Source organism: Corvus cornix, chromosome 3 (assembly GCF_000738735.6).
Source record: "Corvus cornix cornix isolate S_Up_H32 chromosome 3, ASM73873v5, whole genome shotgun sequence".
In the NCBI taxonomy this organism is placed as follows: Eukaryota; Metazoa; Chordata; class Aves; order Passeriformes; family Corvidae; genus Corvus; species Corvus cornix.
In genome coordinates this window covers 70,160,418-70,177,298 of record NC_047056.1, presented here as the reverse complement: position 1 = coordinate 70,177,298, position 16,881 = coordinate 70,160,418, and the positions used below count along the sequence as shown (strand labels likewise).

The 16,881-nt window shown below is 42.4% G+C and overlaps 1 protein-coding gene across 2 annotated transcripts in view; it reads left to right on the top strand.

Annotated features, from left to right (window-relative positions):
• Positions 1–330: 330 nt before the first annotated feature.
• The window catches only part of LOC104691671 (sine oculis binding protein homolog), a 113,220-nt gene continuing 96,669 nt past the window's right edge, over positions 331–16,881 (top strand). For both annotated transcript variants that reach the window (XM_010403294.4, XM_010403283.4), the window contains exons 1-3: positions 331–540; positions 9,728–9,866; positions 11,739–11,924. In XM_010403294.4, the coding sequence (XP_010401596.1) occupies positions 445–540; positions 9,728–9,866; positions 11,739–11,924 (421 nt within the window). In that variant the 5' untranslated portion in view covers positions 331–444. The remainder of the gene's footprint in view (positions 541–9,727; positions 9,867–11,738; positions 11,925–16,881) is intronic.

Below are 16,881 nucleotides of genomic sequence, written 5' to 3'. Positions count from 1 at the left end.
GGTGCTCGGCGCGGCGCCTCCCCCCTCCCCGGCTCCCATGGCGGGCAGCGGCGGCCGATTCGGTGCCGGCAAGCCCCGCCCGCCGGCGGTCCGGGGCCGGCCTCCCCCTTCCCTCCGCCGCCCCCTCCGCGGCAGCCCGCCAGCAGCGCCACAGCAGGCGCGGGGCCGGCTCGCTCCGCGCTGCCTCCCGCCCGCCCGCCCCGCCGCTCCCATGCGGGCCGGCGGCGAGGCAGAAGATGGCTGACTCGCCGGGGCACCCGCGCCCCTGCCCGCCCGCGCCCCCCGCCCGCCCGCCGCCGCCGCCGCGCTCCCCCCGGGCCCTCCGCGGCGCCGCCTGCCACCACTGAGAGCCGCCGCCGCCGCCCCCCGCGCCCCTCCCGGCCCCCCCAGAGCACCAGCAGCCATTTCATCTCCACCACCACCACCACCAAGTAGGCGCAAAAAATGGCAGAAATGGAGAAAGAAGGGAGACCTCCCGAAAATAAAAGGAGCAGGAAGCCGGCTCACCCGGTGAAGCGGGAGATCAACGAGGAGATGAAGGTAGGTGCCTGTGATGGGGACGGGAGCGGGGTCCCCCCCCGCACCCCCCGCCTCCGAGCATGGAGATGAAATAAGAAAGGATCTCTTGTCATTTTTTTTTTTTTTGTAGGATGCACTGAATGTGTCTCAACTCCGCCTCCTGGGCTGCAAACAGAGACGAATTCACAGGCTGCAAATCCTGTTCATTGACCAGCTTTATTTATTTTTTAAAAATAACTCTCTCTCGTTGGGCTTTTAAGCTCCTCGGGTGCCAACGATGAGCCTTTTTTTTTTTTTTTTTTTTTTCTTTCTTTCTATAGCCACCCCCTCAGGTAGCTGGGAAGCCCTTAAAGTTAGGAAAGAAAGGGATCTCTTTTAAACACTGTATTTTTGTCCATTTTTCAGTAGCCAGCTGCAACTGTGTAATTAAATTGTCAAAGTGAAACGTTGCGGTCTGAGCCGTGCATCAGTCTCGCACTTCAGCGCCGAGACCCCTTTTCTTTCCTGCTCCCTCTCGCCTCCTCCTCTGCTGTACCGCTTCGCTCCGCGGTTCATGGCAGCGCAGAGGTGTCGCTGGAAGGTGGCTTGTCCAAGGGCTGCTTTTGATGGAAGTGTATTTACCGCGCGGAGGGCTGTCCTGCCCGATAGGAACCGCTGCCAGTCCAGCTGTGCTCTGGCGGCCGCTCCAGATGTTGGGATGGCTGCGATGGCACAAACCCGCTATTTTGGAACTTCTTTTATCATTAGGTCGCTGTTCCAGGCTTGACCGGTCCTATTTTTCGCGCCTGTTTTCGCGTCTGTTTCATGTCTGTTTGTTTGATGTCTCTAATTCCCCAAAGTTGGTAACAATGTATTGCTAGACTTCTGCTGAACTTGTTGTTAAATGCGCAGATAAAGTGACTAAAACAGCATAGTCTGGCTACGAGATAAAGCTGCTGAGATTTAATTTGAATATGTCATTTATTAAAAGGCTGATTGTAAGTGGAAGACTGCCTGGAAAATGTCACTCGTTCACATAGTATGTATACTATATAGGCGAGTGTATAAATATGCATGATGCCTAGTGAAAATATCTTTGCTTTCCAGAACATTGATCTCCCAATGTAAAATTAAACGGGAATGCACAGTCCCCTCCCCTCTCCCCTCTTTTGCACACCACTAATTTCGGCTAGGTGCCCTTTCCTGCCCAAGGCAGGCGTTCTTGCTCCTGCTGCCTGCGTAAAGAGCGTGTACACGGTGCTGCGTGCGCTTCAAGTGTAAATGTGGACAAGAGTAGTATTAGGGGCATGAACAAAATAATGTGTTGCTGCATCTCTTTGGAAACAAACTGTAGTAGCTTCAAGTCCAGAGGAGCGGGATCTTTCTTTGTGAGATATGTGACACATCCTATTTTCGGAGAGGGCTCTGTGCAGCCACCGGAGAGTCATTGCTCATTGTAATCCCACATAGTTTTGAAGACTGCAGAGGTCTGTAGTACAGGGCATTGGCCCCTCAGAGCATCGCCTAACGCGATCTATATGGATTGCAGCTTTTAAGTTTCATAGGTTCTAGAATTACAAATTAGCTAATTTTAATCAAAACATGTGAAATGTTATCCTGGCTGGATATAAAGGCTGACTGTGCTGGATCCTCTGGGTTTGTTTTGTTTACTTTGGCTGCAGGCGCACTCAGCGGTTTGGGAGATAGTTGTTCTTCTACAGTATAACAGATGTTTGTCTGAAAGGGTGAGGAAGAAACAAAAACAACATTGTGTGAAGGAGAAAAATTACACAATTTTAAACTAATGCTTTGGTATTAAGCACTGGCATTAACCTTCATGTAGAGAGTTCCTCTTTCTTAATCACGGATAACTGCTTAAGGTTAGGAACCTCAAGATTTCAGCTGACTTAAAAACTGAAGGCGGGTAGAAAGGTCATTTTGAACCCATGTAATTTCTGGTTGAGAGTGGGACAGCTGGTGGCAGAACCTTCTGTGGCCCACCTTTCAATGTAAACAATGCTATATATGCTGTGCATTTTTAGTAGGACAGTTGGCTGCTATCACCTAAGAAGGGGAAAAATAAAGGGGAGGAAAAAAAAGTAGTTTGAATTTTTGACTGGTTGAGAAAGTTAAAGTCCTGTGGTGATCACTTACCCTTTTTCTTTACTGATGAATTAAGATGTCTACTTGTTCTTAAAAAACCCAGAAAATACAATAATGTAACAAATTTGTTACAGTGTGCAAAATGTTTGCAGTGAAATGACAGAGGGAGCACAATGTGCCCTTGTGTAGGTTTGTATCTGTAATGTTCAAACAGGCTGACTGTTTCCCTTCATCTGAACTGCTTTCATCTGGACCAGTGTAAAATAAGCTCTGGTAAGTAATCACGGCAGAGCAGAAAGAAAGGAATGTATACAGCAATAGACAGCCTAAGCTGTAAAAACTGTAACTTGAGTATCAGCAGCAGATCAGATATCAAGGCTTTAAGGTAGGGGAAATGAAAGAGATGAAGGGGAGGAAAAGACGAGAGAGGGAATGGAAAAGTCAGTTGGAAAGTAAAGGAGAAGTAGGAGGGCCCCCTCAGGGAAATTTGGCTCAGGGGTTAGGGAATTTTATCATGGTGTACAGTGACCTACTCAGGTTTCAGCCCATGTTGGATCAAATTCCCTCCCTTTGCTAGCAGAAAGAAAAAGGACTGGTGTATATGTGATTTCTTTCTTTTCCCCCCTTTGGATAATAAAAAGGCCATTGGTACAAGTATCTATTTTAAGTACAGCAAATTCAAGGTACTATGAATGAGCAATAATATTACCTCATCACAGAGACTTCCTTCGAGATTTGCTGTTTGATACAGTCAGATATTTACTCAAGAAGGATCACAACACCTAACTGCTTGCTTTGGTGTTTTCCAACAGTAGTGTCACAGCGTGGTTTTAACACGACTGGATGGATATTCAGGTTGCTCACTCTTTCCTTATGCCAGATATTGAGTTACGTCTTTGTTATCGCTAACCCAATGTACACGATGGTTATAACAAATTTTAATTTGATACAATGTTGTGTGCAAAAGGTACATGACTCTGCACAGTTTTCTGATATTATGTTTCAATGAAAAATATATTCACGAGGAACTGTTTTGTTACACTGTGACCTTTACAGCCACTCTTTCTTATTTTCTAGTTATTTTTTCTTTTGTCCTCCATCCTCCTTCAGACGATACTTTCCAGTTTTTCTCACAGAGGTAGAATTCATCTCGCGCTTTGGAAGAAAAGCAGATAGTTATTCTGAAATTCAGTTTGGTGCCATTTTTCACTTGCTGGTGTATAACAGAACACCTCATAGATCCAAACCTGTTGTCATCAGGGAACCCACTACTATTTTAAGACCAAAATATTTTTAAAAGTTTAATTGATGAAAGCACTTGTCGAGGCACAGTGGTGGATCCCCCATCGATCTCTCCTCAGCTTATTTCCATTTGCCATCCTGCTGCCAGGAAGCAGTGTTGCTCAGGAGGGATAGCTAGGTGCTCGGCCATGCTGTGAAGTGAGGTTACATCCAGTACTGAATTGCACTGGAGTTCTGCACAGATGAGACAATGTATCCACGTGTCTCTAGCAGTTGAAAGGTAAGCAATTAATTTGCGTTGTAATTTCACAGGGCTGCTCCATGTGCCCAAGGAGTTTGCTGTCTATAAATATTCTCAATAACTAATTTGTATCTAAAATGGGGCTTTGTTCACGGTGCCTAAAGCTTAGGGGAGCCCCATCTGTTATCATTTAATAGTAAATTCATCAGAATATCTTTCAGTTTAGTGTTTAAATAGTCCCCATTTGGCATTTGAAAGTTCTACTGTCAGAAGGAGGAAAGCGGTGAAGCAGGCGTAGCAGCCCTGGGCCTGGAGCGAGCCAGTTTGCTCAGAGCGCTCGGAAGATTCCAAGGAAACTCCTCCCTTCTCTCCTGAAAAGCAAAAAATGTCTTTGGGAAAGTGGAAAAGCAGACAGACTTTATCAATTGTATTATTTCAGGAGACCAAGGTTTTTCTGTGGAGTCTGCGTGGAAGGAGTTTTGTGGGACGGCTGCAAAGGGGTTGCCTGTCTGCACAGAGAGCCTCACCTGGCGGGGCACTGCAGAAGTAGTGCTTCCCCAAACAAAGTGGGTGATACAGAACTGAACGTCCATGAGAGGACTAAGGAAAGTAAAGCATCATGGAATTTTGCTTTCTGATAGCATAAAGGTCTAACCATAGAATTCAGTATGGCAACAACATATACAAGCAAAGAATGTGAGAGCTGGAAAAAAAGATCCGAGTTTGTATTGGGCGTATAGAAACATTTTTATTTCCTTGATGCAGTGAAAGTGAAAAGTGAATTTGTGGGGCTCTGCACCGAGTGGGTTATGCAGGCAAGGAAATGGAATGGAGCCACTATGCTTCCTCTCAGATCTGAAATAAACATTCAGCAGTAAAACCTAGAAGAAAATGAGTCTGACAGACTCATTCTCCCCTGTGTTTCCTGCCTCCGTGTTTGCCAGGCCTCATTCGGTGAAGCCAGGCCTTGCCCCCTGTGAATAAGGTTCATAGAGAAGGAAAGACAAGAGATCCAAGATGGAAAGAGATGCATGGCATAGCTTGAGAATGTATTAATTAGCAAAGATTGGGGAAATGATGCATTGTAATATAAAAAAATCAGACTGTAGGTGTACTGTTACAATGGAATGAATCCTAAAGTGGGAATAAATGTGATTATATTTTTACTGCCTAGTGTGTAAGTCAGACTCAGAAAGGAGGGAAACCACAGTCTAGCAAGTCAACTCACTCTTCTTCATCTTTCGGAGGAATAGGAAGCAAATTCAAGTAGAAATACCAATGAGCATAACAGTTACTTATCGTGGCTTTTCCAGTAGGGAAGATATTTCTGTGTAGTACAAGAACAGAGAAATCATACAGTTAAAACATGTAAATTACACATTGTCCCACAGTGGTGATAAATGGTTTGGACTTAGCAGTGAGCAAAAGCTGAATGGCCATCTATTGGGAAGGAAGGGCTTTCGCTGTGGTGTGTGACTGGGGCCACTGGAGTGTTTTTGGGCCAGTTCCTTTGGCAGGGATGAGCTGGTTGTGCCGCAGCCATAGTGAATGCTCTGGCAGCTCAGCAGCCGCAGTGGTGCTCTCTCAGCTAGAGAAGAGCAGGAGGTTTGGCTCCTGTGGGATGTTGACCAAGTGCCTGGGTGCACTGGCAGCTGCAGAGGGGATTGGTGTTTCCACTGTGGTCTCGAAAGCTTGTCTGCTTGGTGCATGGTGTGGCAGAACGAGCATGGAAGGATGTGGGACAGGATTTCTGTGGTTGTCTTCTCAGCTCAGATGCTGACCCACACTGTGGGTGGCCACAGGGGACTGAGCATTGCCTCCCCACCTGGGTGAAGTTCGGCTCCACGCTGTACATTTGCAATGAAATATATGGGTCCCTGCAGGGGGCGCTCCCTTTGGATGTAAGGTGGATGTAAGGATCCCAGCTTAGCAGTATGATTGCTGACCTGGGATTTTATTGATTATGAGCAAGGTTTTCTCTCTGTGCTAGTCTTTCTCATCATCCCAGCCCTTTGGCACAGCTGTGAGATTGGGGTGGCAGCCTCATCCTGCATATGCTCCACATCCTTTTGGAGAATGAGTCTGAAAGTAGGCATGGACTAGCTTAATGCCTCCGCTGTCCTGTTCCTGCAGAAGATCTGAATCGCAGCTCCTTGCACATCCTTCATCTGGTCATCCACACCTGCCTTCACATCTCCTCCCTGGTCTTTGTCAGGTCTATTATCTTGCAGTTCTGCTGGCTCCTGTCTAAGCCTGCTTGATCACTGCTGCTTCTGCTTTCCTGCTCCAATGTTGAGTCCGCATTCCTCCTTTTCTCAAGCCTCACTGTTACAATCATCACCCTTCCTTTCACTAAGCCTTTGAAACTTGTGTATCTTTCAATGAGGTTCCGCTCTGCATGTGCAGGTTATGTATTAATTTGCTTTCTTCCTTTCCTTAGCTTCACCAAGAACTGGTCTTTGTCTCTCTTATTTTTCTTTTTCTTCTTTCCCCCCTCGCCTGCATTCACACAGAGAAAAATTATCTCATCTCATCTTATAATTTGTGTTTTGACTATTGCCACCACACTGGTCTTTACAAATCCCGTCTTGTTACCATGTCTTGAATCCCCGTGGATTGTGTCTATCATTGAAATGGAAGAAGGGAAAATACATGAAAACAATGAATTAATAGTGGTTAGCCTCAGGGCAGCAGCTTCAGCATGATCTCAACTGCCAGGGCATTAGACATCACTACGAATGGGTGCTGTAGTCAGGAGTCTGAGGGAAGGTGATGTTGTTGGTCTTTGGATACCCATCTATGCAAGAGAGTCAGTGTGGAAAATAACATTTCTCAGATTTGACACTCGGCTTGCTGAGGACAGGGTCATGCTTTCCGTTTGCTGTCTATGAGGTGTGGTGTAATGAAGCTCTGGCTGTTAGCCACTGAGAGAATGGTATTAAGGGTGACCTCCAGCATTGCAGTAGGTAAGATAAATTTTGAAGGAGAATGGCTTAATTGTTTTTTTCTTTTTTTCTTTCTTTTTTTTTTTTTTTAAACCCAAGACACTCTTTTTGGGAAATCAGTGTTAAAAAGGTGCTTACTTTGTTACTGCTGCCATGCAACCTCATTGTACTCTTACTGAAGTTAGTAGAAAAGACCCCATTGATTTGCTATTTTATAAAAGAGTCAAATCTCTGTGATGTGTGATTTTGAAATCGAATGTATTTTTGTCAGTATGAATGTTCATTTTGTTGCATCACTTATCATGGATAGTTTAAATGAGACGTGAAAGGTACTTAAATTTGGTGCCATTACAAACCCAACCATTTTGACTACATTCTGAAGGGACAGATATATGTATGAATTTTCAGGAAAAAACAAACATATATACAACCTTGCTTATGTATTCCTTGACAAGTAATTAGAAATTATTCATTGTCTGAGTGGATCAGCAGTGCAAATAAAACACAAAGCATCCACAGGAGGCAAATTTAGAGCTACTCAATTAATTTGGTTGCATGGGGTTTAAGTCAGTAAGACTTTATCAATTGGTCTCTACCTTGCTAGATTAGTCTCTAGGGCTGTCTCTCCATAGCTGAAATTCAGCAAAGCAAGGAGAGCTGGCAGACCTTGCCTTTGGGCCTCCCCAGACCCTTTCAGGTCATTTTGGGTGAGCCGCAGAGGTAAGATTTGACTCCCCAGGTGCAGGTATTTTTGTTATTGGGTTCCCAAAGGTTACAGACAGGGTGAGTGCATTGGGACTCTTCAGCGCTAAGAGAGAAGTTTTCTAAAAAGCTAAAAAAAAACCCAAACCGTAAAAACCAATGAAACACAACATTTAGAAAAATTTCACCCCATTTTTGCTAGTATTTAAAACACAACACTGCATCATTCAAATGAGTTAGGTAGTTGTTAGCCACATTTACACTGCACTGTACTCACTGAAAACTGTAGTAGTGGCATAGTTCAGATATCATACTTATAATGCTGAGTCTAGAAGCAGAAGTGGGATGATGGAATATTTTCCAGCAATTTGGGGCTGCACAGGACAGCCACAGAATTGTGACTTCCATCAAATGGTAAGGTGAAAATGCAAAGGGGAAAAACCAAAAGGAGATGGATGTTTCAGGGGTCTGCTCTGGGGTTTTGTTTTGGGTTTTCTTTTCCTGAAATGTGTTTGTAGCATAATTGCACAGATGATACTCTTGAAAGAGTACAAATTGCTTGTGTTTATTGCTTATAGCTGCTTTACAGCGCTCCTTGAGTGACAGGAACACCTATGTAATCTGGTGTGATGAATGAGCCAGGAGCGGTGCAGCGCTCCGAGGTTCTGGGGCACAGCGCCTGCTGTAGCTTTGAATTCGAAAGCAATTATCATCTGATTAATTTTATTTATTTGTTTAAATGACTGGAGAATTGCTGTGTTCTATCATTAGACTTTCTCCCACTCAAAAATTAAGATAGAGCAGTTACTAGACAAAATCTGGCAACCTGCAAATTTGACATGTGCCATTTGTTTTGAATTGGTGTTGTATTCTCCTTATTTCTTTGCCAGAGTCCTGGGAGATGGTGCTTATCGGAAGCATTATTTTAGAAGTCTTGGAGGAATATGAAGTTTGGAATTTGTTTTAAAGAGTGTTAATACAAAAATAGCGAAAATCAAAGAGAAAGGCTCTGTGTGTGGTTTTTTTGTTTTGACTTACAGTTGTCATACTACTTTAAACTGATCTTTGCCATCACAATAATTCATTAGCTGGTTTCCTTTGGTAGTTTCCTAAATCCATAAGCTGTAGAGCTCTGTGGCACTATTTGGTTTCAGAAAGCTTTGTTGCCTGGCTGCAGATTTCTTACTCCACTAAATCTCCTGGCCCAGTAATGAGCATTTTCTACAGAAACACTTTTGCCTCATGACCTAGAGGACATATTTTTAATAGAAATTGAGGGTTATGACGGTCATGTTCCAGACTTTGCATTTCCATACAAACATAAAATGTAACCACACAGCTGCTTGGAAATTGGTTTGAAAATAAATACGGCAAAATTGAGAAAGGTTTTCTTAGACAAATATAAGAGATATTTGTATGAAAAATGATGGTAAAATGCTTTCACAGTGAAGAATCTTTAAGTGCTTCAACTGTGCAAGGGTTTATAACCGAGGAAAAACGTCTGCTGTGATTTTATTTGATTTGGTTCATGGGCACCTCAAGGAACTGTAATTGTGTCAGTGACCTGCTCCAGCTGAAAAGACTGTAGCGCAATAAGATTGATTAACTGCTGGTTGAAAAAAAAATCCTGGTTTCCTCTTATTCTCTTGCTGCAGTCTTAAATATTTTATGGCAACACAGACAAGTTTGTGTGAGGAATGTATGTTAAAATATTTCTGACATTGAATGTCAGAGCAAAAGTCATAAATAACTCTCCTTTTCATTTTCTTTAAATTGCAGACATATGAGTCTCCGTCATAATTACATGTGCCAGTTGGAGATTTAAATGCATTTCACTTTATGCACTTGAGTTATGAAATGAACATTAGTCTTTGAGGAGGTGGGCCAAACCTGACACTTCCTCATGTAGCACAGATAAGGTTCGATTTATGCAGTCCTCCCTTCCTTCCAAATGGTTATTGATTACATAAATAAGTAGGTAATTTTTCTCTTTCAGAACTTTGCTGAAAACACTATGAATGAGCTCCTTGGCTGGTATGGTTATGATAAGGTAGAACTGAAAGATGGAGAAGATATTGAATTCAGGAACTACTCAGCAGATGGGGAAAGCCGCCAGCACATTTCTGTTCTCAAAGGTAACGAGACTTCATGTTTCTGTGTTCATGTAAAGAAGGATTAATAGAAGGATTAATCAACCTGTCTGAATTGGTGTGGATTTCGAAGCATGTTCTGCAGCTTGTGTCTTGGTTGCTTTACATAAAAATATCTGAGAGTACCATGTGGTACAGGGAAGCCAATAGGCTACGAGGAAAGTCACTTAATAAATTTGCTGTTAGTATATTGATATACTGTTATGTATTGATATGTATCTTCACAAATAATGCCTTTTGTGTGTCAGTTGAAAGTTGAGTTCCTGTGGTATCAACAGACTACCCACAACTGGAGAAAGGAGGGAGCACTTTCTTAGCAGGGTGGCTTTAAGGAACCCTTTTGCTTCCCATACTAAGGCTGGTTGGCCTACAACTTTTTAAAATGTTGAAAGATTTTATACTGAAATATTCACACATGTAGGAACAAGTGTGAATGTTCACAAAAGGCTTCTCATCCATGTTTGTACTATACTGTCTTCTGTACTGTGGTATAAGTTTTCCATGGATGGAATTTGTTTGAGACGTTGCTGAATCTTTGTGATTCAAAATGTAAGGGATGAGATCTTGTTGTTTTCTTCAGTCATTCAGTTTTTGCCTTCTGACTCCTCAGTCTCAGGGAATGGATAGGGGCTTGTCATCAGAATAAGGAGAAGAGTAGAAAATTGCTGCATCTTGACTTATCCAACAGGAGTTCATCAAAGGTGAGGTAAAGAGAGGAAATTCCAGCAGCTTTTATGCAGGTGGAGTGCTACTTTTCACTATGTTCGTGGACAGCAGTGTTTGGGTTTTCTTTCTGATAGACAGCAGCAGCACTGTATTCAGTGAGTGTTGCAATGAGTACTGACTCCAGAGGGACCAGTGCTGAGGGACAGATGGCTAGAAAAAAGGGGAAAAAATTAGAGGTAAGGTGAAACAACCTAATTGTGTTAAAATTGAATGTTTGCAGCTTGTTAGTTCTATAACAACATTGGTGATCAATATTTATTTTTCATTGAAAATGTAATGTTATTAAGCTACCTTTGAAGAAACTTGTTTTTGTGTAGTAATGCACTTAATTTATTTCTGTTTTAATAAATATATCTTTTACTGAATGATTACTAGCTCCAGTCTATACTTGATGAAATTTGTGACATACTTTTTTTATCGGCACATGATACAAATCATATGTTTTATGTACCATAGATGTCAAATGCCTATGACAGGTAGAAATTTTTGGTGTATGCAGTTTTTGGGAGGGGGAAAAAAATCTTGTTCTGAGACATGGGAGAAGAGGAAGTAATAAGAATTAAGTTGTGCCCCATGGCAGAGGTGTATTAGAGAAATTCCTACAAATAAGAATCCTGAGGTGATTTGGGATTAAAGAATTATAATAATAACTGTCATCATTTTATGCACACTTTGCTGTGATTTCAATATTTTGTTCCTTTCTTTAAATTCTTTCATAATTACTACTCATATTATTTATAGAGAATAGGAATTCTTTTTTCCTTCATTTCATGCTCCTTGTGCTGGTGAAGTCACAGTACACCGAGTGTGATCACCATGCAAACAGTAGAAATGAAGTGCAAGAGTAGGATGCTGTTGACTAAATCAGGCATACCAAGGATATGCATGACAAAATAATCCCACCTTTTACCTTCTGCAGAAAGAAAGTGTGAGTTTGATTTTGAAAAAAATTGAGCATTTCTGAAGATTACTGGAAAGTATCAATTTCTTTAAAAGGGAAAATGTCTGGGGGTTTTGTGCACCATTCTTATATTAGAGTAAGTAATTTAATGAAGAGATTGGTGAAAGTATGCAGGGCCATTTAAGAAATATATGTGTCATACTGTTCAATGTGTTCTTTGTGTTTTACAGAAAATTCTTTGCCAAAACCAAAATTACCTGAGGACAGTGTTATTTCACCATACAATATAAACCCAAGCTACCCAGGGCTTGCCACAGGAAATGGACTGTCAGACTCACCAGCAGGGTCAAAGGATCATGGGAATGTACCTATTATTGTCCCATTAATTCCACCACCTTTCATAAAGCCACCAGCAGGTAAATGCTAATGAATATGTAAAAATGCTTACTGGTTATTGACAACGTCCTGAGATTACTGGATCATAGTGTCTTAGCAAGAGGGCTGATTTCAAAATTATTAAAATCCAGTCCCAGGGAACTTTAAAAACGAACGGGAGAGTGGCTTTAGTCACTTTAGTATTCTTGAAAAACTCCTGCAAATGCAATGACAGCAAACTTTCTCTGCTTGTGAAACTCCTCATGCTGGATTATGTTCTCAGCAGTTCAACAGCATTTGCTTTTAGGAAAAAAAAGGTTTTGTTCTGATGAATAAAGCCTTTAACTAAATTAATGGAAGATTATTACATTAAAAATAGGCTGCATGAAGGAAGCAGTGAAAGAGAAAAAGCCATCAAATCAGTATCATGTCTTTATATCTGGTTAACAAGCTCATACTGAGAAAACTGTCTCTTGATTCCCATTGAAATCCCTGACTGCTGTCTCTCAAGGGTTTAATATGATCTTGACTCTACCTAGGAGACTGCACTGAGATGTTTTACATTTTCATTAGATTTTTATCAGGAGTGGTTTTCTAACATGCCATTCCTCAGAGTTTGCATGAAAAATGATTTATTCCCCTCTGCATGCTGCTTACCGTAATCTGTGAAAGGAGCTCTTAGGGCTACACCAGGGTGATTAATTGTTGTGTTATCGTTTACTGCTCCACACGGTGTGAAAATTGGTGAATCCAGATAGGAGCAGGCTGAGTCCTGCTTCCATGGACGTCCCTGGGTGGTGGTGTGGTTGTTCTTTAGTGACCAAGGCACTGAGGAATACAGGGTGACATGCATCTCCTACCCAAGAACATCAGCTCTCCACACACAGGGCTAAAGAGATGCCACCAGGTGCCAGGGTGCTTCTGCAGAGGCAGAACTGCTTGCAGGATCAGGTCCCAGGTGTTAGATGGTCACCTCTGCCCTTTGTAACATTGTCTAAAGGTAGCTGTAAAATACTGATTGATCCAAGAAAGTGTTTGCCTGTTGTCGGTCGTGTAATAGACTGCAGTTGCCCCTCCTAAATTATTGTTATGCCATTGAGTTTTATCTCTGAAGAAGTATCTAATATGCTATGAATAATTTTCAAATGTTACTCAATATGCACTCCCTGCCAAAGACTTTCAATCTATTTTATACGATATTTGCTAATTACCAAAGCTATTTGGGCCCATTCCTGCAGCCTTTACACAGCTAAAGATCTCAGGCCATATGGGCTGGATCCTCAGCTGTTGTTGATTTGGCCCTAAAGCTTTAATCAAGGGCTTGTGCCATCCCAAGCTATTTTCTACTCCAATCTGAGTCACGACTGAATCCAGAATGCTGAATTTGTGGTATGTGAACACAAGGCTATAGCATGCATTGTGCAGATTGCCACAGTTGCTGGGTTTTTATGACACCAAAAAGCAGGAGGAGATTGAACTATGAAGTAGAAAAACAAATTACTGCAACAGTAGTTAAGTGGACACAAGGGAATCTTGGCCAAGTCAACTGCCTTCTGTTCTTTGCCTGTCCACCTACAACATATGATCCTGTGTTCAAATGTACCTCTAAGGGTAATGTGTAGAGAGAGCTTTTCGTAAGTGTTTTCCACCTTTAGGTTTTTATTTAATTCATTAACAATGAATATCATTGTTTTACCTGCACAGGAGATACAAATGCATAATCTCTGCCTCCTCTGACTTTATCCCACGATTGGTAATGAGGACTAGATTACCATGACTTCTGAGCAGATGAATGTATTTATCTCACCTTTGTTTTAGAGACCAAAGCTTGGGAGGGTTGGAGGGGGAGGAGAATCACAACCTTTGTGGGATTTGCAGTAAGCATGGGTAGTAATGGTTTTGTTTTATCTTAGGGCGTAGGTGCCCTAGTCATGATCATCCCAAAGAGCCTGGCAAGAAACAACTGGTAGGAAAGGGAGTACAAAGGAGCCAGGAGAGCCAGTGTGTGAGGCAGTGGTCTTGGCACTGCACTTTGACACCGTTTTGTGGGCACTACATCAAAGCAGAAAACTTCAGAGTGATACAAAGCCAGACAAGAGCAACTCTGGGGATGTTTTCTCGGAGTCCATCGCAGGCACAGGGGATGACTTTGGAAACAGCGCAAAGGTGCTTCTTTGACTTGAGCAGGTACATGGTTAGACTCACATCATTAATTAATAAGGTGAAGATTGACATTTTCAGCATGGAGGACAGACAGGCTATGACTGAACTGTCACAAACACCAAAGCATTTATCCATGTTTGAGTGGATAAATGAAGTAAGGGGACAGGAGAGAGAGGCAGAAGGAGGCCAAGAGAAAGCTTCAAGGTTAAAATGCTAGGCAGGGAAAGGGATCTTTGCAGCAGATTTTGAGTGGACACAAAGAGGACAAGGTTACATTACAGGCCAGAGAGAACATCGGGTGGTAATGCACTGTAGTGACTGAGAGGCTAAGAATTAGGATGCATCCAGAGTTTGTTAATGGATGAAGAAAGCTTTTAGATATTGTACACGGAAAAATCTACAAGACTTAAATATAGCTCAAAAGGGAGTGTCCACAGGTGAAAATGATACCTAAATCATGGACCTGAAGGATAGGAAAGATGGTGCAGTCCATCCTTATAGAGCAAATAATATGGAGTGAGCACTCAGGGAGAAATTATTAAGACTTTAATTCTTGCTGTATTGATCTTGAACAGAAGGGTCAGCATGAGTAAAGAGGTGTCAGAAAGACAGGCTGAGGTATTCATTTGGACAGGAGTGTAATGGTCTGAAGAGGATATGCAGATCTGTTGAATTATTAGTTGAATAATTTTTGCTGATAGGATTCAATACAGGTAAGAGGAAGAAGAGAGAGCAGAGCATGGGGGCTGCTCACAAACCTGAAGAGAAACAAGAAGGATACTCTGCAGTGTGCACTGACAATAGCAATTGCAGAGGTAGAAAAGACACAGCCAGGAAGCCAAGGGAAACAAGATTTCTAGGAAGGCAAATATGATTCTTTATCAGAAACAGCTATCAGTTTGGAAAAGAGGAGGAAGGAGTGTTGGTCCTAAACTGTCTAGGAAGCTGTCATTGAAGATTTCAGCAGATTAGGTTTTCCTTAAGCATGCTGGAAAGCTTTGAACAGTGTCCTGTCTGCATTCATATTTTGTCTGACCAGGCTAAAACCTTGAAGAGTTAACAAAATTACCTTTTTGTCCTTCATGCCTATTTTGTAGTAAAGTGGTTTTTGTTTTGGGTTGGTTTTTTTTAATTTGAAAACCAAACAATTTTGAGCAGTCTGACTAAAATTTTATCTTCAAGCTGTTCAGATTTCTGTTTTAGTCAAATGAAATGTAAGGTTCCAATTTGCCTATATGATTCTGGAAAACATTAGGGTGCTACTAACCAAATATAAACAGCTCCAATAAAGGCACTCTCTCCTTGCTGTACCTCATAATTAAACCCAAAAAATGCTGAGTTAAATGCATGGGCCCTATGTGGTGCACTAAGTGTCTACAGACTCAGGTTATGGTGTGTCAGTGCAGGATGCTAAATCCAGTCATGGGAAGCCTCCACCAGGAGAATGCAAGTTACTCAGATGTGGAAGCTGTCTGCAAGAGCACTCCTCTGATCTCCAGCACCAGGCAGGTAGACCTCACTCAAGCAGTGCCCAAATCAGACATGACTTTATAAGCCAGCATCAGCTGTCCAACCTTCATCTGGAAGCAAATAAGAAGTCAGTGCAGCCTCCAGAGAGCTGCTGTAAGAGTCTCTATGTGGCTGGTAAGAGTCCATCTTGCTCAGCAGTCTGGTAACTACGTTTAGACCTGGCAGCAGATTCTGAGTGATCTTCAGGGGTAGTCTTGAGTGCAGCCTATTGCAACAAACTGATCCTAAGATTAGTTCTACTTGGTGTTAGAAGGTTCTTATTTTCTGCACAGCAATGTAAAGAAAGCTGGTGGGTTTTTTTGTTTGTTTATTTGGTTGGTTGTTTTTTCCAATTTAAAATTTGCGTAGAAATACTGAGGAACAGAAATGCAATAGCCTGGAATGACCTAGAACTAAAAATCTCACCACAGTTATGCAGGGTATATGGCCTTAGTATGTCGTGTGCAAACCTTCTGCTATTCTGCTACCCTTAATGATAGAGTGAATTTGAGAGGGCACTTAGGGTGACTCTGCCCATTTGCTCGGGCAAGTTTGGACAACTCTTGTTACCTGGGATGAAGGAAGGCTGAAATCAAGAGCAGTTGAAGAAGAATGCAAAAAATTCTTTCAGTGTGGGTGAGAACAAGCTGCCTCCTTCCCCTGGCACCTGCTGGAGGCTATGGTGTCTCAGTTTTCCCATTTCTTTGAGTGCTCTTTGATTTGTTTTATTTTGTGATCCCCACAGCAGTGCATTGGTAGGGGATACAGCTGCTGGTTGGTCTATCCTTTGAGCATGAGAGTCGACAAAATCCTTCCCTTTCCTGCGTCCTTCTGTGTACAAGTGATGCACAGAGTGTGCCTGTTGCTCTGAGCATCCCAAACAAGAACTGGCTTCCTGCAATGCTGTGCTGTGACTGTGTCACTGCCAAGGGACACAGTAGAAGGGGAGGCAGAAAGGATGATGTCATGTAGTTGACTGAACTTTCCACAGAGGGAAAAAGTACAAGGGAAAACTAATGCTCCCTCCCAAGGTTTTCACAAGATACCAAAGGAAAGGGGATGTAAATTCTACAACCCACTGATGAGTGTCTCTACATAATGTTGGATTCAGTGATTTCCAAATTATAATGATTGGAGTTGTACCAGAAGTTATCAGAAACTTGTGGAAGTGAAGGAGGACTGGGCTGGAGGAACTGTATCTGGTGAGGCAAAATGTCTTAAAGGAGAAGCAGAAGCATTTCCAATGCTGACTACCTTGTAAAATCAGCCTGTTACCAAAGCTGGCAAAGAAATACCAGATTCAAATACTAAAACAAGTATTTAGTT